Genomic DNA, 23,696 nt, shown 5'->3' on the forward strand with positions numbered 1-23,696 from the left:
CTCTCTCTCTCTCTCTCTCTCTCTCTCTCACACACACACACACAATTCACCCAGTCAAGAGAACAATAGACACACTCAGCACGGACTGCAAAGGTACCCATCTACTTTCTTGACCTCCATATTACAGCTAGAAAACATGATTGGTGGGGCAGATATGGTCAACACGTTGGTTAGCAAGAGTCCAGATAAGGCATACATTCAATTCCCAATAGCGATCACTGTCCTGGCAGGAGTTAACACTCCTACACTGAACTTCAAAGCCAAATACACTTCAAATGCACACTTATAAGCTCCCACTGGCTGACCGGGCAGCCCAATCTCACCTGAGCACGCCCCTCCAACACTTCCCAGTAGATCAAAAGAACTTGATTTTTTGAAAAGTTACAAAAAAAAGTCAGTAGCACCTCATTGCAGGACAGGAGATCCAGGGGGCGGAGTTGGATCCAGATCTAAAGGGTGGAGATGTAGGATTAGGGATTGGGGGTTGGAGATGGGTAGGTATATGTAAGGTGGGAGATCCAACTCCTCCCCCTGGATTTCGAGTTCTGCAGTAAGAACCATCTCGAAAAATCCCCCCAAAAATGAAATAAATAAAAGCCTCTAACTTTTCTAAGAAGGGAATGCAGAGAGTCGTTTCTCTGCAGAACACTCATTCAGGCTGTCCGTCAAAACCACTTGCATTGAGCCCTGAACCGCTGCAGGGAATTGGAGGACACAGCATCTTCAGTTCAGTGCACCGAGTAACGAGAATGACTCATTGGCAGCAGCGTGGCATGCCTGGATCTCTGCCTTTCAAACAGTCTTCACATATTCATCAACACCCTGAAAGTGGATATAGGCCGACAGCAACAAGACATTTGAGAAAGACAAAAGCAGATGTCTTCCATCTATCTCTCCTATCCATAGATAACCATACGGATACGGCGGAGACTCTATCGTCATCACCGCGGCCATCGGGTCACAGGAAAGCTGATGTAAGATGAGTGATCAGCACAAACACAAATAGTCTTATCTCGAAGAAATCTTGACAGATTTACAAACGGTTTGGTTTCTTACAAACGTTATCAACGTGGCTATAATTCTGGATGATATTTTATTTATACACTTATTACTCATAAGTATGCAGTGTCATAACTACATCTCTGGCGTTTAGAAAATCAGAAGAAAATTGAGCAAGTTATACTTATTTAAGAAGTACATGCACCATTAAAACACAGTGTTACGAGTGAGCAAGCTGCCTGTGACAAGATGGCCGCCAGGTGCGGACGTCGACCTCCACTGGTCAGCAGCGCGGACGAGACAACTAGCCTTTATTATGGATATCTATGCCCACATGCCAACAATGACAAACTTTTCTTGACTTGTTAGAAATAAAATCATTTAAGTCAAAATGCACCATGAAACTGGAGGAATATAATTTCATTTCTATATATCAGTTTGAAAAACAAAACAAAAAAGCTGGAACTTTTCTTTAGAAAGTACCAAAGTTCACTTCTTATTTATCTTCATATTGTCAATGCCGTTTATACACCGTGTTGTTTGGAGCAGACTGAGAATATTACAATTCTTTCAGAATGTGTGGATTTACAGTATAATGAACATGGTGGCATAAAGCAGCCCTAAACATAATGTATTAGGATCTGCAGTGCAACACTGCAGTGTGTAAAATATAGGAACAGCTGCAGGAGCCGCACAAATGAATGGCTCTGACAGAGAAAAAGCAGAGAGCGTGAATCTTATTCCTTCACTTTATTGATGTCTCACACTTTCCACTGGACCAGGAACAGAACATCAACACACAAACAGCTAAATAAAAGAAGTTGCACAGAATAAAATGACAGCAAATCAAACAGATCAGGTCAAAAAAACCACAGTCTCTCGAAACGGGTCATTTAAAGTGCTTGAATTCAGTCCTCTGTTGGTAAACATCTTTTCTGTCCAGACCAACAGGTTGGCAGATGTTGTTTTCATAAAGCTAATGGAGCAATGGTAGTGTTCTGACAATCCTGCATACTAACAATGGTGAAAAACATGACAAGAGATGAACTATATGGAAGGAAAAATGGAAGGGTTTTTCTTTTATAAAGAATTCATGGCAAGCGTTTATTGTTTCAGACATTTTCATGCTTTCAAAGAATCATTCAGGTGAGAAGAATCCAGAAGATGCCATACACACATGGGCAGCAAGTCATAAATGTATTTTACACAACAGTAAGAGGTCTTTGTATGAGTGCATTTATTTTGGAAATCTTAAACTTACTTAACTTTCTTGATTGTTTTTTTTTCCTCGCTGCAGAACCTCATCTTTGAGTTGCAGATACTTGTGAAACAGTGTTTTTACAGCATGAGAAGAGATGTAGAAAGCCTCACATTTAAAACAAGAAATGGCTGGATGCATGGTTTACAATAATCTTTTAGAATAATAATCTCAGTTTAAAGGCATAGTTAAAAAATATTGTCACACTTTTTCACTCAAAACCTGACTTTCTTTTGTGGAACACAAAGATGTTTTAAAATGTTAACTGTTTTTGTCAGTTCTGTGAAATTCAATGCTCCAAGACACATTGTTGAACTTTCTGATAACTTTATCAATTCAATCTTGGATCCCATTGATTTTCAATGTATGGACTTGGACATTTAGCAAACTATTTTCTTTTATGTTCCACAGAAGAAAGTAATTCATTCTTTGGAACAAAATGAAGGTGAACAATTTATGACAACATTTTTGATTGAACTGCCCCTTTAATTATGGGTTATAACAGTTTTGCCTTGTTAACAGTCAAATGAAAGAAAATATGTTCTGGGCACCAAACAGACTCATCAAATGGAATTAATGTTCCTCTATAACTTTGCAATAGCAAGACTACAGTCCTTCTGCACACGTATACGACAACGAGAGACAGATGTAGAGAAAGAAATACAAACAAAGTGTCTCCAGAGTATTACAAAACAAGCCCTTCATTGATTTTCTGTTTAGTATAACCACAGAGTTGGGTGAGAGAGAGAAACACACACACAAATATCCTTCAATTGATTTTCTTTAGTTGGTTTTAGACATGGCTGCCCATCACTGCTTAGGGTGTATCTAGTGTGCGGCCCATATAAGAGTGTTGTAATACCCAAAGCCCCTCGTATTCTGGAAAAATGGCAGTAAAATCAATTTCGTTTTGGATTAAACATCCACCATAAAAATTTAGGGTACAGTATCTGTACATACTAATATGTCTACACTCTGAAATATTGTACATATAATCATATGATCATAGTACTGTTAAGTCCATGTGCTTCCATGCAGTGGATATTGTATATTTATGTATTAAAGTGTGTATTGTGTATCAAAGCATGTCAAAAGCAAATTACTGACAACCTCAACCTTCTGGAGACATACTTATGAAAAAACACCATCTCAAGTACAGTAAACCTTTCTTTAAGAAAAAAAACATCCTGGATGTCCTTAAAAAAAAAAACTTTGACGGTCAAAAGGAACATCAAAGCAACTTACGGCACTAGACAAACGGTCCAATTTATCTCAGTCTTCAACATTTTGCCATAAATGGAATTTTTTTTTATTTGTATTTTTTTTTTATCATTGCTTGCAAAGCCAACAATAAGTTAGTGCAAAATCAAAATGAAAATCTTGTCCAAAAATTAAGAACTCGCTCAAGTCTCTGCAAGAGTATTTCTGTGCCAAAGTCAAGGCAAATATATTAATCCTGCAGAATTGGAGCAGACTGAACAGCTTAATAAAGCCATTTTAACTGTAAACATCTTTATAATGTATAAATAATTAAAAAGCATTAGAACAATTTTGTATGCAACTAATGCAGGGTGAAAAGGCAAGTTTATGCTTTAAGCATGCCATAATCCATAATCAAGAAAAATAAGCTTATTAATACAGGAGGCATGAACCTAATTAAAATGAAAAACTGCTGATCACGACTGAAGCCAAGGTGGAAATAAAGGAAGCACTGACAGTGGCATGAAATGAGGCATTAAATAATATAAATACAGATCAAATCACAGCAGACTGACAGGTTTTCTCTGTGGAAACTGAAGATGAGATGTGGGTCATGAGACACTGACTTCCGTCTCTATGAGGTTGCATAGACAATAATATGTGTGTTTTCTCAGTTAAGCTTCGGGAGATGCAAATGTCAGATTCACCCACTAAATGAGTGGGCGTCCAGAGGGCATGCCGCATGGGAAAATATTCAGACACCGAGGGCCTTGAAAAAGCTCTATGGCACTTTCTTTGACGTTTGTTGAGTAACGGTAAATAAATGAGCTCTCTAGTGCTTTCCATTGAAAGACAGGGCAAAATTTGAGAAAACAAGCAGTCTAAATTTCTATCAGTCATCCTTTTCTCCAGTTTGTCAATCCATGAGAAGCTCAACTGTATTAACATGCTTATGTAGGGATGATGTAATGGTGAGCGGTAAAGGTTTCTCAGAGGTTATGGAATGATGATCAATGACTTTTAGTCTGAATCAAAAGAGTGGTTTTGTGCGACAGAAGCGCTGATTGTGACACTACTTTTTTGTTGCATAGTTAGATGCTTCTTTGTTTAGCTTAAAAGGTTGTCTAGCCACTAACAACACCATCTAGTGCAAGCCGCATGTGTGATCATGCGTTCAGGGAGGTAGCCTTATCAGTGTTTATGGCTGCAGCTGACACTCAGTGGATCTTTGGCTTTTCAAGTCTTGATACCGAGTGGTACCGAAGCGTCGTGTTCGGGGTCAGGCTCTCTCCTGACCACTGCTGGCCAAGGCTGGGATAGCCGGCCACGAGTCACGGTGACGTTCCCTGCACTGTAGCATGGCAAACCTCTGGACGGAGGAGGCGGAAGAAGCTGATGGGGCTTGTGGTTCATTGAGGGTCCTGGTTTTGGGTTTGACCCACTATTGCCCCCTATAGGCAGAGCAGGGAGAGTTACCCGTTTGTGTAGACGTGGAGGCTGCAGGACACGCGGGCTGAAGGACAGGTTCAGGAGTTTATTTTGATGGCTTTCTGGGGTCGGTCTTACGATCTGTTCTCCAGCCCACTGTGAGTCACTCTCATTATCGTGTATACGAAGGTGGGTGCTAAGCAACCAACTCAGCTCCTCTGGGTCAGGAAGAGATTTAGACTCCACATGAGGAAGAATTGGGTCGGTGGAGGGGACCGGACGACAGGATATAGAAGGCTGTTCTCCTTCGGTGCAGGCATCATTGTGGCCCCCTGTGGGGACTGTTCTTGCTAGTTTTCCCTGGATGAGGGGCTCGTTGGGGATGTGACTGATGGGCTGAAGTATTTGAGGCTGTGGAGGACAGAATAAAACAGTAGTTAACACAATAAACTAGAACATACATCTGCGATTAGTGGATATGATAGTTTGGGACTGAAATTTGTGGTGTTTGTGATTGAAAACAGGTGTGGCTCTCAAATTGTCCCATTCATAGAAGAGCGTACAGGAGCAGTTACAGAAAGACTGTAACTAATGTGACAGCTGTGAATAACAAAAGTGACTTAAGTCAATGTCAAAGATAGAGACTTCTATAACATCGGAAAGTATTCACAAATCTGAGGGGAAAAACAAAACCCTATTGAGGTTCATCCATCAAATCTTAATTAACCGACAGCAGCATCTTGTTTTATTTTCAAATTGACAGCAACTGCTGTTCACTAGTTCCATTCACACAGCAACAGTAAGTCTAATACACTCTTTGTTGTGAGTCATCATTCGCAGTGCTTCACAGGAGTGAGCTGTCGCTGAGAGATATTTTGGAAGTTTACTTGTAGTGATTCTCTGATCAGAGTAGATTTCTTTGCAGAATAATGCGTAATGTAGTTTTTCCACCAAGAAAAGAATACATCAATTCCCAAAAATATTCACATCGAGAAAATGAATGGGAATTTTACTTTTGGAACCCGAATATTGCACTGTTACAATTCAGTAAATTCCTCTTCCTGTAATTCAAATTTCAAATCAACTTCTCAGGGGGTGTGGCAGATTGTTCAATTCTACAAATTGACAAAACTCTATTCAATTTCAACATAATAAAACAGTACTGAAAACTGTATTCTGTTGCTCTGTAAACATCGCCAGGTTGATGAGACGTTAGCGGTCAGTCGTCCTGTCGACTGTTCAGTTCCAAACAGAGTGTGACAGGGTGGATTTGAATGGATAAGCATGTATACAGGCGAGTTTCAGTAAACACAACTGAACTGTGCACCAGGACAGAGGTACAAGTCCTTGTTTCCTTCTCATTCACTCTCTGTCTCTCATGGGCTGCTTCTGCTGAACAGCACAGCTCTACTGAAACCACACCACCCCCTAATGGCTAACAGTGGTTTTATGCAGCCTGCCACATTTATATTCAGCCAGAGACCATTGAAAGGTGTGTATTATCTCCAGATACTATCACAAAACAATTTTATCACATGCCCAACCACACAGGGTTGAGAAAATGTCAGATTGAAGAGAGGTAAAGCATTGCAAACTAGAGGGTGCAGAAAAACAACATAATCGTTCCTCATTTTCAGAAAACAAGAGTGCAGTGTGGGAACAAGGGAGTAAAAGTGTGAGCGAGGGTTTGTGCATGTGTCATTGTCAGTGGCGTGGGACAGTACAGACAGTCACATCCTCTACTACGTGACATCACAAAATCTCTGGGGTGGAGAGACGTCAGCGGACACCTGCAGACAACATCCATAAATCATTCATCTCTGTCCATCTCTCTCTCTTAGTTAGTGAGAACAGTCCCAACAGACTGTAACCTTTTAAACCCTGCGACATAAGTCTCTGTTCACACTGACATTGTTTTTAATCACGAGTTTGTCACTCCAAATGCAGATAATTTCAGACATTATTTACCATGCATTTTTTCTTTTCATGTGAGCTTCATGGTATTCACTTCTTTTTGTAGTTGTCGCATCACATCGCAGCTTACTTGCATATATGCCTTCTCAACTTTGTCCATTTGCTGGACACAACTAAATTGCGCCAGTCACCAGAAATTGGTAGCTCTCATTGAAAATGACTTCCAGAACCTCTGGTAACACTGCCAGTGTAAAAGGAGCTTAAGAATAAAAGCAGATGCAATGAGCGTGCCCCTGCAAATGCCATAAAAGCAATAAGCCACCCAAGGCCAATTTTACAGTCATTGTACTAAGGTTAAGGTATGTTCTGAAGCATAATGCAATTAGTACCTAAAGCCCCCTTAAATGATTAGTTCACTTAAAAAAAAAAAAACATTTTAAAGGTTTTTGACTCTGTTCTGTGAGACCTTTTCAACGTAATTGCATATTCCGTGACATCACGAACGCGCATCACAGAACAGAGCAAGGCGAGCATTTGTGCTCATAAAACTTAAACTTTTTAGTTAATTTTTGAAAAGACAGATGGTTTTGCTAGATAAGACCCTTAGTCATAGTCTGGTGTCGTTTAAAGCCCTTTGAAGCTGCATTGAAACTGTCATTTGGATCTTGAACTGTTTGGTTACCAATGAAGAAGAAAAATCCTGGAATGTTTTCATCAAAAACCTTCATTTCTTTTCGACTGAAGAAAGAAAAACACACACATCTTGAATGACATGGGGGTGAGTAAATTATTAGCAAAAGTTTTTTTTAAAAGTGAACCAATCCTTTAACTGTGGTAAAATTACTGTAATGAACAGCCTCACAGCCTTGTTACTTTTATGAAACAACAGCATTTGGATAAATGACACCAATTTTCAGTAAACAATTTGCATATGATAAACAATTCTTCTGCCAAGTAATATAATTCATTATACTGACTAAAGGCAGTTCTGGGGTTGCCAAGCAACATAGAAAATTTAGAAACAACCGAATTCATCACATGTGTGTTTTTATCAGCTTTGAACAAGTCTCATGACATCTAATTATAAATTAAAGTTGAAAATATCTGTTGTATAATACAATATATTAACGTCATAAAAACAAAGGAATCCAATCATGCAGCACTAAACAAACAGCAGCAGCAGCAACAACAAGACAGTAAAATGAAAAACAAAGATGTCGAACAGATTCTATGCTGCTCTGACATTGTGGACCGGTTCAAAGTCTTTTATAGGGGTTTTAGAACACCCCTACAGAAGAGGATGTGTTAAAATTGCAACAATGGTTTGCAGGATGCTTGCAAGACTATCATAAATCCTAATAAATTATTAAACCTAGTGAATTATTTATAATTTTTTTCAATTGTTAAATGGAATGAAAGAAAAATGCCTTTTTCTAAGGCAACTAAAAACGTTTCTGAAAGTAAGACATTTTTGTTGTGGTGGGGTAAATTAAAATCTGACCTTTTTGCCCTAAATGTCTAGAAAAAGAAATCCTTATTTATTAGCCCTTAAATAGTCAAAATTGCAAAAATGGTTTGTGCAGATGCTTGCAAGACTATCATAAATGAGTAATGTTTTGCACTGTACAGTATGCCACTGTTTTCTAAAAAAAAATATTTGAATTCATAGCTTTCGAAGTTTCATTAACATATATCATATTACAACTATTGTTTCAGTAATAGCTTTTTCTTGTAAAGAAAACTTTCCTGGTTGAATCAAACATGGAAATATATTTTTCTGAACCAAAAAAATAAAAAGGATTTTAAAGGGGTGGTAAAATGCCATTTTCACAAGATGTAAAATACATCTCTGATGTCCCCAGAGTGTATGGGAAGATTTAGCACAAAATACCCCACAGATATTTTTATATAGCATTTTAAAGTTGTCACTTCCTGAGGGTTTTCAAAAAAACGCACCATTTTGTCCCTGGCCCATTAAATGCAAATGAGCTGCTGCAGAGGGCGGGGTTTCAAGAGCTGGAGTGTGTTAGCAGCTGCGATTTTCTCACGCAGACACACTAAAATGACAGAAACTGTTCTCCCTTTAATGTTCAAATGGGGTCAGTCAAAGATGGAGAGACTCAAGAAGAAGTGACAACATGTAGAATACAACAGGACGTCTCTGAATGGTTAGTTGATGAATGTATGTTGCTGATGTGGAGTTAACTATCTTCTATTAGGATATTTTGTCATGTAATCTATAAATCACTCATATAGGAACGGTTGTGAGATGCACACAGAGTGACTTTCTATTGCAAGTGAAAAGATGGATGCTAAAGTTTGAGCTGACTCACAAATGTACTCTTATACAACAACTTTTTCTCTCCTCAACATGGACTGCATGTTCCCGGGGGCGGGGTTTATGTATATTTTAGGGTTGGTGATGTCCCTACCAGCCGTTTGTTGTAGTCCTTTTCTTTAAAAGCAAATATCTTCCTTTGCTTTGAACTTTGAGCGTTGTAACTTTGATAATGTTGTTTATTCTCAAACAGCAAAATTAAACACTAACTAAAGTTAGAAAAGTGAAATCATACTTTACCACCCCTTTAAAGAAAAATGTATAAGCTTTGATGGTGGGGTCCAAGAAAATGCCAACTTTTGGACTTGAAGAAAATAATCTTTATTATTGAGCCCAAATAAGCACCTAGAAGCGCATGGCGAATCAACTGACTCTTCTCAAGATAACATTCGTAACACGACTGCTAGATATTACAACAGACAGAGCTGTAATAAAGTCTGACTCTAATTCAGTCATTCATCTTACTAGAAGATTTGGCTGATGAAATGTGGCCATTTTGATAATAGAGAAGGTTTTTAATATCCTGAGTTTGTAGAAGTGGAGGTTATAATGTGAATCGCGAAGGAGTTATTGGATCATTTTATTTTAATTGTCCTCTAAAACTGTTCAGCATCTCCCTGTGCAGTCACAATACCAAGGACAATTGCATCATGGGCTAATTCCCTGGTTGTGTGTGTGTGTGTGTGTGTTTGAGATGTTTAAACCCTGGTCCATATGTGCAGACTGAAGTTGGTTTGGATAAAGTCTCTGGGAGCTGGCTGAGAGAAGCAGTGAGTCTCCCAGAACATACCAGTATACACTGTAGCTCTAGTATTACAGCAAAGACAGATCTGACACAACCACAGCAGTCACAGACCACGGAGGAATAGATGAGGTTGGGGCCAAAGATTAAGGGGGGAAAAAAAACACCTCATGCCAAGTCTCATGTATGTGTGAAAAAAATTTGAATCCATGCTTTAAAAATAAAGCTCAAACAAGCATGCATTGGTCATTCACGTCACGTGACCATGCAAAGGGTGAAGCTTTTAGTAGATGTTACTGTACCACGCTGTGTCGCGGAAGTAATGCACAAGATGCTCCACCTCTGTCCCGAGGTATTATCGGATAGGCAGAGGGGGAGAAACAACACAGAGCACAAGTTCATCCAATCAGGAAACAGGAAGGGGAAAGAGAAAGGGAAAAGACAGGAGGACAAGGAAATAAGATAGCCTAGAACTGACATAGCAGTGGAGTAAAACCGAAAGAGAAGAAAGGAAGAGTAGAGGAAGGAAGGTCTGTTGGGGAAGAGACTAAACATAGCCTGACATCTGCTCTATAACTACAGTCATGTTTACAACCATGTAAAACACATTCTCTCAGATGATCACAGCTCTATTCTTGCTAAATTAAATGTGCACACAGTTACAATATCTATAATTTACTGCAAACAATTACTGCTGTCATGTCTTCCATTTGGACTTTTATGTTCAATTTATTTGGATATTTCCTGTTGCATTTTTATAGTCCCCTTGTAGTTTTGCTGTTTATTAGCCCATTATCATTCCCATGGGTTTCTAGTTGTAATGGTAGCCCTTATAAGTACCCCCGTTTTCCTTTGCGTTTTGTCAGTTTTTGTTATTCTAACCTCTGTTTGTTCCTTTGCTCCCTGTCTGCCTGATGTTACAACTGCAAATTGAATTTTTACTATTATTATATAAAAAATAGGAGAGTGAGGCCACACTATATGCATATATTATTTTATTTTATTTGTACAGATGAATTTCTGTACAAATAAAATAAAAGAACAGATGCATAGTGCTGCCTCTCTCCTTTTTCGTATTTGAATCATCCAAGCCAGCACTCTTAAAGTTTGAGTTTTTAAAATTGAGTGAAGCCTGCTCCTATCCTCACTTACTATTATTATATGCACTACTGTGCAAATGTTTCGGGTTAGATGCTCACCAAGGTTGGATTTATTTTATCAAAAATCCATAAAAAATATTAATATCATTACAAGCCAAAACTTAAATCTTATAACGCATTTTGTAATTTAATTTTAAATCTAACATCATTTTAAAATGTAATTTATTCCTGTGATGACAGCTGAATTTTCAGCATCATTACTCCAGTCTTCAGTGTCACATGATCCTTCAGAAATCATTCTAATATCTACTGTTCAGGAAACATTTCCAATTATTATCAATGTTGAAAATTGTATTATTGTATTGCATTTTTTTGGAAACCAAGACGCATCTTTTCCAAGATTCAATTTATTTGAAATAGTAATATTTTGAAACATTGTAAATGTCTTTACTGTCACTTTCAAACAATTTAATGCATCCTTGCTCAATAAAAGTATTAATTTCTTTAAAGGGTTAGTTTACCCAAAAATTAAAATTGAGTAATTATTTACTCACCCCCATGCTGTACCAACCCCGTAAGACCTTTGTTCATCTTCGGAACACAAATGAAGATATTTTTGATTAAATTTGAGAGCTGGATCACTACCACTATAGGCAGCCTAAGGAATTGAAACTTGACGGCCCAGAAAGTCATTGAAGAAAATGTTTAAATATTCCATGTGACTACAGTGGCTCAACTACAAGTTTATCAAGCGACGAGAATACTTTTTGTGTGGAAAAAAAGAGATTTCCACTACGCATGCGCGAGAACTACGTTATTTTTCTACTACTTCTTGTTCAGTTCTCGTGCATGCGTCGTGGAAATCTCTTGAACTCTCGTCTCAGGCCCAGAAGGAAGAAAAGGAATAGTCGAATAAAGTCGTTATTTTTTGTTTTGTTTTTCCGCACAAAAAGTATTCTCGTCACTTGATAAACTTAAAGTTGAGCCACTGTAGTCACATGGAATATTTAAACATTTTCTTCAAAGATTTTCTGGGCCGTCAAGTTTCAATCCCTTAGGATGCCTATGGAGGTGTGATACAGCTCTCAGATTTAATAAAAAATATCTTCATTTGTGTTCCGAAGGCGAACGAAGGTCTTATGGGGTTGGTACAGCATGGGGGTGAGTAAATAATGACTCAATTTTCATTTTTGGGTGAACTATCCCTGAACAAGAGTAAATATCTTATGTTTATTTTTGATTATTTTGAGATTTTCACAAATTAAATTCATTCCTCACAACATCCAATTTATTATTTTATTATCTTATTTTAAAAAAAATATAACAATTATTATTATTATATTTTTTTTACTCCGAGACAAAAATAGGCTTCCATGCCCATACCAGGTTAATGCGCAGAGACAATTATAAAAAAAAAATGTCATTTGTAAGTTAACTTTCCTAAAACGTTTGATTTCCCATAGGCTTTTGAAACTCTGTTTCGTCTAGCTCAGTCAATGGCATGAGTTTGAGGCAGAGCTACCTCTATGATTATTTATCAAATATATTCAGAAAAATATTCAATATTCAGGAAATGTAATTTTGCCAAAGAAAATTAATTTAATTGCAAAATCCATGCACAAAAACGCCTGAAGACTGGACTTGAAGCATCTACACAAAAACACACACAGTGTAACAGCAGATGTGGTCCAACCAGTGCAGTGACCCACCTAGACCTGAGAGACAGTTCAAAACTGCCCAGCGGGGAATTGCTGACTTTGTCTAACCTCTTAAACCGCATTCTCTTTCATCTCTCGAAGACCACATCTCCCCCTGTTTCCTCACTTACACATCCCTGACTCACTCCCTGATGTAACTATACTGTGCATTTATATTTATAAACCAACAGGGAGACAGCATATGAAAGAGAAGGGAGCAGAGATGAAGAGTCAGTGTGAGGAAAGAAAGCTGAACATATTGCCAAAGGAATGGGGTCAGAGGCCAGGGGGTTAATGACTCACTTTGTCGGCGTTGAGGCATGCTGGCACGAGGTGTAGCCTGGTACTGGCACTGCCAGGGAGAGAGGAGAGGAGTGGGTACAGCCTGCAACACACATAGAAAAACCGTGACACACACACGGCACCCGCACAGCTGCGGAGAGAGACAAACCCCAGTGAATCTAGACAAACACACAGTTTAGAAAGAAAAACTCTTTTGCAAGCACATCACACAGAGAAACGGCGCACATCTCCTCTGAGAAGACAAACTACCATCAATGTCTGAACATCAGACTAAAATAACAGCAAGGAACAAGCCGTGAATGTATAAGCCACAAGAAAAAATACGTGCATGCAATATTCCTAGCCAACACATGCGCATCTCACAGATAATATTTTCTTTTCCTGTTGAACGAAACTCTAAGGAAATCAAATGTTCTTAGGTTATATGTACATTTTTATCTCTAATATTTTGTCACGCACAACCGTAATGTACGTAAACTTACAAACCTTATCTTGAAAACTGATTGCATACTATAGAGGTACCTTTGGGAATTTTTTTAAGATATAAAAGGCAAACAAAACAAATTACACGACCTGATACCCAGAAAGTGTGCATGGTCTTGCAGCCTTGTGATATTACATATATACTGTAGTAACTCTACGACTCTAGTCTCTCTTTTCCATTATGGACAGAAAACTAGACTTGTTTACCTTTTTAATTTAAAGAGTGTGCTTGCATGCACAGTTATATTTGAGCAACACTTATCTTTTTTTCTGCCTAGTTGAGCTAGTGTTCATCTGTCTGTCCAAATACTGTAGACATGACCAAAAAAAATAACAAAAATATATGAAGGATCATTTGGAGCAAGTGCACAACACTAAGTCACCAACTGCAATCCAATTATGGTTAGTAATTACGCTTTGCCATCACAGGAATAAACTGCATTTTTAAATATAATGAAACAGAAAACAGTTATTTTAGTGTTTTAGAATCTTACTTTTTTATTATTATTTTTTTTAAATATCAAATAATTGCAGCTATTGCAAGCATGAGACTTCAAAAACATTAACAAATCTTACCGACCCTAAACTTTTGCACCGTAATGTACATGCTGGCAAAACTCAGGCCAGGCAAAAATGTCTAGGTCTATTAAACCAACTTCGCAAAAACTTGAATTCATGTTTTAGTTCCACTGAAATTGAACAATACGGGTTTGAAAAGTTTAGAAGCAAGTACAATAAATGGGAACTTATGTCTTTGAGACTAATTGTACTTTTGGACTGACAGAATCATTTGTTGTGACCCTGGACCACAAAACTAGTCACATGGGTTTAAGTTTTTTAAATTAAGATTTACATCACATGAATGCTGAATGAATGAATGAATTTCCATTGATGTATTGTTTGTTAGGATAGGACAATATTTGAACAAGATAAAACTATTTAAAAAACTAGGAAATTTATAAAATATCTTCATGGAACATGATCTTTACTTGATATCCTAATTATATTTCGCATAAAAGAAAAATCTATAATTTTGACCCATACAATTGTTGGCTATTGCCACAAATATACCCGTGCGACTTGTTTTGTGATCCAGGGTCACATTTGTAGAAATAATCTGTGGCATTATTTTGAGTTTACAATTTATTCCATTATAACTGATATCAGATTCATCCTGCTTTGCTGTTTCTGGTACAGGAACAAATCCCATCAACCAGTCACCGCCTGCTAATTTTAGTTATCCGTTTAGCATTAGGGTAAGAGTTAGGTCTATAAATGGATAAGAGGAATGTTGTTACAAGAAAAACAAAAGAAGTCTATGAACCCAGGGAGCCATCCATGAACATGTCACACTTGTGTTAAGGAGAACAAATATTTTAGTGTTATGATTAACATGCAATACATTTTTTTTTACATTGTTTGCAGCTTTGTGAAATTAATAACGAGTCACTCATAACTTGTTTTATGAAGAAGTCATGCAAATGTAACTTTTAACATCAGGGGTGGTTAACCTAAAAATGGAAAATTCTGTAATTTATTTAGCCTTACAGCCTTACCACCACAGAATAAAGGAATTCATGCAGGTATGGAAAACACACCTGTGAAGTAAGTATCCCTTTAGTTTTCAAACACTAACATGCAAACTGAACACCAGTCCTTTTGTTCCCGGTCCCCAATAACTCTGTTTCTCTCTCTTCCTCATTTCCACTTTCAAATTCTCATCCATCTCTTGTTACCTCCCTCATCTCTCTCTCCTCCCTGTAATCTCTCCTGACTCCAGTCTATCTCTGTGTGCTGTTGGCTTTACTGATTGTGTGCCGGTCTTCAATAAGAACACGTCCCCTGGTGAACATCCCAGGCTGGGTGTCTGAAAGCTAAACCACCGGAGTGGGTGCTGCGGGGCTTCTCTTAAATAGGAGATGACAATCATTCTGCACTCTGTAGTAGATACCCGTTTTCCCGTAGCAGCTGCAAATTGGCCAAATCGGCACCTCGGCAAACGAGCCTCAGCTCAAGGTGTCCCGCGAGACCGTCGGGCTATTTCACCACGAAAAACGAACAAGAGGGAGGTAAGGCTGGAGGAAAGGAAAAAAAAAAACAGAAGGAATGTGTTGTCTGATTTGTCACCCTGACAACACATTTGCTTCCCCCTTTTGTAAACAACTGGCAAGCTATAAAGCCTAGAGAGTTTTAAAGAAACAAGAAATACAAAAAGAAGGCAGACAGCTCACCAAGGACACACACAGATACACCAGTCACAATACACTGACATTTTGGGAGAGTTTAGGGTCCCTCCATGATGCGATCAAGTTGCCATGCATGTTTCTAGCCAGAGAGTGAAAAATAACTCACAGCGGGATGATGATGGGGCGGTCGCCATACCGTCTGAGTGGATTTATCATGATGTGTTCTTCTTTCACCTTTGGCTCCTGACTTCAGCTGATGACAATGACATCTCACCGGCTGAAAAAGAGAGAATTAAAGCAATAATAATTTGATTTTTACACTTTGAGTGTCTTGGCCATTCAAAACGGTAGTAGTTTCCAGGGCATTACTAGTGGAGAGAAATTGTTCAGTTTTTATGACCAACAACTACACCAAACTTTCATGTCAGCTCATAATTTTTTAGCAGCAACTGATATTAAGAACTGATTATTGATTAGTTTTATTTTTGACATGTGACAAAGAAATCATAAAAACTATGATAAAAGCATGGCTTATAATTTTTATTATTAACAAATCATAATAAATTAAGCTAAATATGAATAATAAATATTAAATAATTAATAATTATTATTAATTTTCTTAGAATCGACAACCATTCAAAAAAATAATTTTAATCGAAAACTTCCAATGCTAGAATGCGGTAAGTATTTTCTAGGGCATTGCTGGTTGAGAGAAATTGATTAAAAAATAAAAATAAAGATATAGAATATAGAAGTAATATTGAAGCTTACCTTTAGCACATACTCTTGTTCTAATGTAAAGAAATCTCATTTGCTTTCATCTTTGCTTTGCAATCAGCGTAATGCAAAAGAGGTGAGTTTATTATCACTAATGATATAATTGCTCACCAAAGGTGACAGTAATTGGGATTAAAGGTTAAAGTGCATGTGTTGATGTGCCATTTGCTGTTTTTTTTATTTGTTTTGTTTTTTTGAGCTTGGAGCAGTGAAGTTAATGAACAGTATGAGATGTGGGTTTGTTCTGAGAACATCCCGTCCTGATTTCATCTCATTCGTGCAGACATGGAGTTAGCATGGCTCTAGTATCTTCCAGCAGACGCTGCAGGCTCTGATTAACCACTCATGTATTATGTATATTCAATCAATACAAAATGGTCAAAATGAGCGCCAGTTTGAATGTGTCAGGAATGGTGATGACTCACAGATTCTTGATGCTGTTGATGAGTGAGCCGTGCGATGATTTTATCCTTATTTTTCACCTCTTCCCTGAGATGCGCCACCTCCTTCATCAGTTCCTCCATCTGACACACAAATACAAAACAAATGATAAATGCATACACAAATAATATGAAACTATATTGTCTACACATAAATAATGCATGCGTACGGAATTAAAAACGGGGCATAGAGCTGTTGTCGTCAATTTGTAGGCCAAAACAGAATGCTAATTCACCACATGTTCCCTCAGGAATTACTAATGGCTTCTTAGAATAGCAGTTTGCAATTGAGTAGTTCTGTGGTAATCATTCCTCGAGATATATTAAGGTTTTGTTCTACTTCTGAAACTTTAAAAACACAAGTTTCTATATGAGGATTCCCATGTACTTATAGTTTTAGTTCTTATGGAGTAACTTGCTTAAAATATGTGACCCTGGATCACAAAACCAGTCACAAGTCGCACAGGTATATTTGTGGCAATAGCCAAGAATAAATTGTATGGGTCAAAATTATCGATTTTTCGTCCAACCATAACTATATAAAACGTTCCCTTTTTTTGCGAGAGAACGCTGCACAATCGCGAACATTGACAACTTTAAAAGGCGATTTTCTCAATGTTTCGAAACCATACATATTTATTGGAAGGCTTATTTATTCAGCTTTCAGGCGATGAATAAATCTCAATTTCCAAAAATATTACCCATGTGACTGGTTTTGTGGTCGTGTCACAAATGAACTTTGATGCTGTTGTTAAGATGTGACCTTACCATTTTTGCAGTTGAACAAACTGCAGAAGTCTCTTCCAGATTAAGCATCCAGCATTTGAAAAACACTTTTATAAAAAACACATTAGAAATTCCTGAGGGAGCCCATGGCTTGAAAATTCTAATTTTCTTTTTCAGGTTTTAGGACTGCAAGTTGAATAGCTGTATTCAGGTACAGTAGGTGTTTATGGGATGTTATGGACCTGCTTGGTTCTGCTGTCATCTTCACTGGAATCCAAACTCTCTGGAGTAATCTCACCATCATCCATCTACATAAAATGGCAATTTATTCAGAATATGCATCTCTCAAGTTTACAACTCATCCCTTTCTTTTACTCTTTTTGTTTTACAACTACACACATACTAAAAGCTACTCAGGGGCTAACAGATGTGTTTGCATAGTTATGTGCAAATATGACTCATCCAGCTGTGTGTGTGTGCGTCGTACCTGCAGCAGACTCTTGAGTTTGAGCAGCTGTGATTTGACAGATGAACAGTCTTCTGCCACGTGCTTGAAAGTGAGCTCATCTAGCACCACCGTGTGACTGTCATGCTGAACTGTGGGCTGGAGGGGCCGATGGCCTGTGCGACAGGCATCGTAATGAAACCCAGCCAGTCTAACAGAAAGAGTTCAGATTTAATATCATTTAGAGATAGAAACACAACATCAGTATTAAAGAATATTACAAAAATGACGTATTGGGGTCTCATGTGGGAGCACAATCACTTTCAAGTGGTAAATAAATGATCCAATGGAAATTGGCCAACAATATATACATGCCCAGGCACTCCAACCCAGACATACGGGTATAAACATAGCTGGCACTCACATCTCATTTATGTTTTGCTGAGAAGCCGAGACAGGGATCCGACCCTTCAGCGGTGTTTCAGGTCTGTGGCAGGAGGGACGTAACATCTATGTTCCCTGGGGTTACATTTCTAACCTAGCCATTCCCATTCAGTCAGTCATGTTCGGTGTGAGTGACTGAATGGGAACAGCTTCTTCCAAACTTTATGACATTAACCAATATACCCCAATATAACCAATATATATACACATATATATATATATATATATATCTATATAAACTTGACCACCAATAATTACAAATCAACAATGGCTATTTAGTGTTCAGGAACTTGGCTGATTCAGTCATGGAGAGGGCATTAGGATGAAGTTGAACAGATACTGCCCTTTCAAAATCACCAAAAGACATTATTATTCCAGTTTGTATATATCTGGCAATTAAAGTATCCTTAAAGCGTTAAGAATGGGTGGCTGATGTTTATTTGTTACAATGTCTCGCATGCCATTAGTCTGACCACAACAGTTTGTGTGGCATATTTCAGTGTGGCTGTTTTGTTAACTTGTCACGATCTACACTATAGTGCAATGAAAGTTTTTTTTAAAAGATATTAATCATTTTATTAAATTGACCAAACGTGACATTTTAACATTTATGCTACAAAACTTTCTATTTAAATAAATGTTGTTCTTTTAAAAATTCTGAAGGATCATGTGACACTGAAGACTACTGAAAATTCAGCTTTGCTATCACTTGTTTGTGATTTGTGTGCAATTCACTGCCTGTTAATTAAAGATGGTGGAAAACAAACTACAATGGACCTGACAAAAAATAAAAATAAATAATAATAATAATAATAATAATAATAATATAAAGATAATTTCATTCTGGGGCTGAGAGGAGGTGAAAAAAATTATGAATAAATTACATTAACGGAATAATGTTTTTTGATGCTAAAAACTATATTATGAATGAACCTTGAGACAGAAAAAAATATTAAAAGAGATTTAATATAACCAGGGTTTGAAATTGACTTAACCCACCAGCCAATTTGGTTACTAAATTTAAGAACTTCTACTAGCCAAAAAAAGAAGAAGAATCAACCAGATTAACTACGTCACACATACATATATATTAAAATTTGGGATTTCATACAATAATTTCTTATTAAACAATCTCCTCCTTTCCTCATTCATTCTCATCTTCTTTTTTTTATATACCAAACATGTGTTTTAGGTGGAGAAACGTATAATGTTGGAAATTAGCAACCAAATGTTAACCAAATGTTTCTTAATCTTCACTATTTCTTTAATGCAAGTGAACAAGCGCGCCGTTTTTTGTTGCCAGAAAAGCGCAGAATCTGCGCAATACACTATATAGATCATAAGATGACTCACGAGCTGAGTATTTATGCTAAATTCGTGCCGATTTGGCTTACACGAACTTCCTCAGCAAAGTGAGTAAACCTAATTACACGCCAAATTGACTAGCAATTTGACAGCTTTACCCGCTAAAGTAAATTTTTACCTGCATTTGGCAGGTGTTCATTTCAAACCCTGAATACAACCCTCGTATTATAAAATGCACAGCTGTATTCCTAAATGCTGAATATATTATTCCAGTTTTGCTAAAATATAATTTGTAATGAATAACAAAATAAACTTTTATAATATACACGTTTATAACAGATATGTGTATAATAGCCTCTGATGTGAAACACCTGCATTCACCTGTTGTCATTATGAGCTTGATCCATTCCACTCCATCTCTGCTGTCTCCTCCTCCATTGAGGCGGCCGGCCCCCCCTCTCAGAGCGCTCAAAGTGGGCCATCCCATCTGCATGCACAGAGGGGTCAATAGCAGTCAATGACAAATAAACAAACACATTGAACAAACCCAACTCACTTTTAAACACAATCACACATTCAGTTAGTCTCCTAGACATACTCCAAAACAAACACAGACTTCTTGAAAAAAGAAGGTCATCTTTCTTTGGGAAGTTGAGCAAGGTCCTTCAAAACGCAGAGCTGTTTACAATTTCAATACACAGCACTCACACTGCCTGAGGCGAAATATCAGGGCAAACTCGCACTAAAACTCTTGCATACAAAATCTCTCCGTCTCTCACACAAGCACACCCTCAATCTTTCTATGCACTTCTACCCAGCACAGAGTAAGACAGCAAGCAGAACAGAGAAAACTAAGCTCAAAACAGACCTGCTACATTCCTCTTGTCCTTGCTGTCCGGTTCACTGCCAGAACCTCAAAAACAGACAGTCCAAAACTCACTCACACGAATACAAATAACCTCAGCACTAAGAGCAGAGATGGTCTGTTCAGTCTAACACGTCCAAAAGAAGAAAAAAAAAGTTGAAATATTGTTGGACAAGGTCACCAAGGTAAAAAATTCCAAAGCTCTATGATGTATAACTCAGAGTATGTATAAAACTTTGAAAAAGTGTCAAACTACCTACGAATTTCTCACTGGCCACACGAGCATCTGCAAGTCCAATAACTTTTCCGCCCTGTTGGAACGAGGTTGTGTGTATGAGTTTGTGAGGAACTCCCTGGGAGCTTTGACCAGAAACAGACACACAGCTGTAATTCCCTTAGCCGAGGGGCCTTCTGAAGAGAAGAGGAACTGGCGGTGGCATTCCCAGCCAGGACGAGACACAGCCCTCGGGCAGAGTCTTCCCTCTGGTCTCGGGAAGCAGTGTCAAAAACAGCAGGCCTTCCTGCCTGCCAAGCAGACAGATCGACCATGGAAGGAATGAAGGAGACAGAAAGACCGGGAGGGGAGAGAAAGGGGGAGGGGGCCTGAAGTCATCTATTCCCTCCTCTGGCTCTGTAACCCTCCTCACATGACTGCAGGCCATGATGCCTGAGGCTATAAATACACACACACATATATACACAGCGGTGTGAAACTGATTCCTGCTGATGGCGCAGGTCCAAATACTGAATATAAACAAACCAAAACAAGTAAAAAAAAAAACCCACAAATGCTCAAAAGAAGTATCTTTTAACTTTAGACAAACATCCTGTACACAGAGGATGCAATCATACATTTGAATGTCATCTATCAAGTGTATGTATGAAGCCTTTTGTTTGGCATCCCTAGCATGGAATTTGTCTACGTATACAAGAATCTGCAGAACCCGTAACCACCCTGTGACCTCACTAACACACTCTAAAATCACACTCTGAGACTGAAGGAAAAATGAAGTGAGCTCAACAAAAGGACGATCTTTTCCAAAACAGAGTTTATGAGACTTACTCGGACGATTGAGGATATTTATTCAGTGTTTTTCTGCAGGGGTTGTCTCCAATGGAAACTACGGTAATTCAAGACATGCTAATAACATAAGCACTACTGTATGTAATATATTTCTATACTGTATATATTATTATTAAATAAATTTTTTAAAGTTACAATTTAAAATAACTACTTTCTATTTTTAAAATGTAATTCATGGTGAAGCTGAATTTTCTGCAATCATTACGCTAGTCTTCAGTGTCATGTGATCTTTCACATATAATTCTATTATGCTGATATAGTGTTCAAAAAAATATCTTCATTAGCAATGTTGAAAACAATGGTGCTGCTTAATAATTCTTTAAATTAAATTAATTGTTAATCTTTTGCAACATTACAAAGGTATTAAGCAGCATTGTAATACAATTTAGCAAATGTAATAAATTCTTTATTTTGACTGTATTTGGCAGTTAAAAATGACTAGTCAGGCAGTGACAGCAATAGACCTTTTAGTGCCCTTTTAACTCTACTTACAGTTTTACTAGATTGCTTAAACAATATAACCAGGCTTTTGAACTAAAATTTCAAAATCATAACGTCATTTATCAAAAAGCACACCCATTTCCCTAAACTATAAACACTATTCCCCTGTTTTGACACACGAGTCATATTTATTTTTCTGTCACTGCACAGCTTCATCTCAGTTACCCAAGTGGAAACCCAGAGTGGACGAGATTCTCTGGCCTGACCCAGACCAAAGACAGGATGCTGAGGTGGAATATTTATTTTATTTTATTTCTTTATACTGTACATGAATGTATAAAAATGTGCCAATGTATCCATTGGTTGTGTCTTCTGTGTTCATCATGTGAAAAGGTTTGTGAGGAGAGGAACCACAAGCAACATAACTTACCAGTTTTGGTAATGTTGTTTTGAATTTATTGCACCAGTGTGTTATACTATGTTGTAGTGAGTGTGTTTGTGAGGGCTTGTGTGTGATGTCTGAGGAAAAAGTTTGGTTTTTCAGCAAGAATGAATGGGTTTTGACGGTAGAGCTTCATTTAGACCTGAAAATAAGATGTTTGGGGAATTGGGTGAGACGTTATGGATTTGTGTTTACGGTTTTGCAAATGTGAGGCATAGATTCAAGAAATGTGTTTAGGCAATAGAGAAAAACTGTAATCTAAAACCTTTTTAGACATTTTTAACATTTTTCTCATTATACTCAAATGTCATACTTTTATGACCTCAAATTCAGAGACTACATTAAATATTTATACATTTAAAAATTCATGTAACAGCAGTTTTAAATTACCGGCACAAAAGGTAAATAAAAATGGAGAAACGCTTAAAAATACTTGCACATTTATTTGAAATCATTATTTTAGGTTATTTTAACAAAGATTTTTGGGGTAGCGATTATTTTTGTACAAACCATAATTACTTAAGTTTTTAACTCATAATTAATCTATCATACATATAAAAAGCAAAAAAGCAGCTTATATATATATATATATATATATACACATATATATATATATATATATATATATATATATATATATATGCTGAAAATCATGCCAAAGGTCAAGTTGTATGATCACTAAAACAATTTACATTCCTCAAATCAAATTATTCAATTGCAAAATGATTTACTGTATTCAACCCAACTTAATCCCTTTACAAATTTGAATGAATCAAAAATACATACTAAGCTGCAGGAAACTCATCCTTAGAAATGTAATTCACATTTAAAGTATGTGATCAATCAGCAATGATTAAACCCAATCAGCAATCATTTTCTATGCAATTTGAAAATGAATGAATAGATCCAGATAAATCCAATGCACATTTTACAAATTCAATTCAGAATGACCATTGTGGTTCTAAAGGTAAATAGATGTTGGTCATTTCATGCACTGGGGTTGAAAATAATGAGAGAGACTTTCATGACATTTATTTAGTAATTTATTAGCCATATCTACAAGCTTTGAGAAAACAGTG

General features: G+C 37.3%; 1 protein-coding gene across 1 annotated transcript in view; it reads right to left on the reverse strand.

Annotated features, from left to right (window-relative positions):
* Positions 1 to 1,734: 1,734 nt before the first annotated feature.
* ccser2a (coiled-coil serine rich protein 2a) overlaps positions 1,735 to 23,696 on the reverse strand; it is a 32,008-nt gene continuing 10,046 nt past the window's right edge. The window contains 7 exon segments of the mRNA XM_039685536.2: positions 1,735 to 4,702; positions 4,704 to 5,296; positions 15,815 to 15,925; positions 16,851 to 16,949; positions 17,834 to 17,899; positions 18,079 to 18,247; positions 20,167 to 20,272. Coding sequence (XP_039541470.2) covers positions 4,675 to 4,702; positions 4,704 to 5,296; positions 15,815 to 15,925; positions 16,851 to 16,949; positions 17,834 to 17,899; positions 18,079 to 18,247; positions 20,167 to 20,272 — 1,172 coding nt within the window. The 3' untranslated portion in view covers positions 1,735 to 4,674.

The sequence above is a fragment of the Pimephales promelas genome, chromosome 15 (assembly GCF_988280905.1).
Source record: "Pimephales promelas chromosome 15, fPimPro1.hap1.1, whole genome shotgun sequence".
Lineage (NCBI taxonomy): Eukaryota > Metazoa > Chordata > Actinopteri > Cypriniformes > Leuciscidae > Pimephales > Pimephales promelas.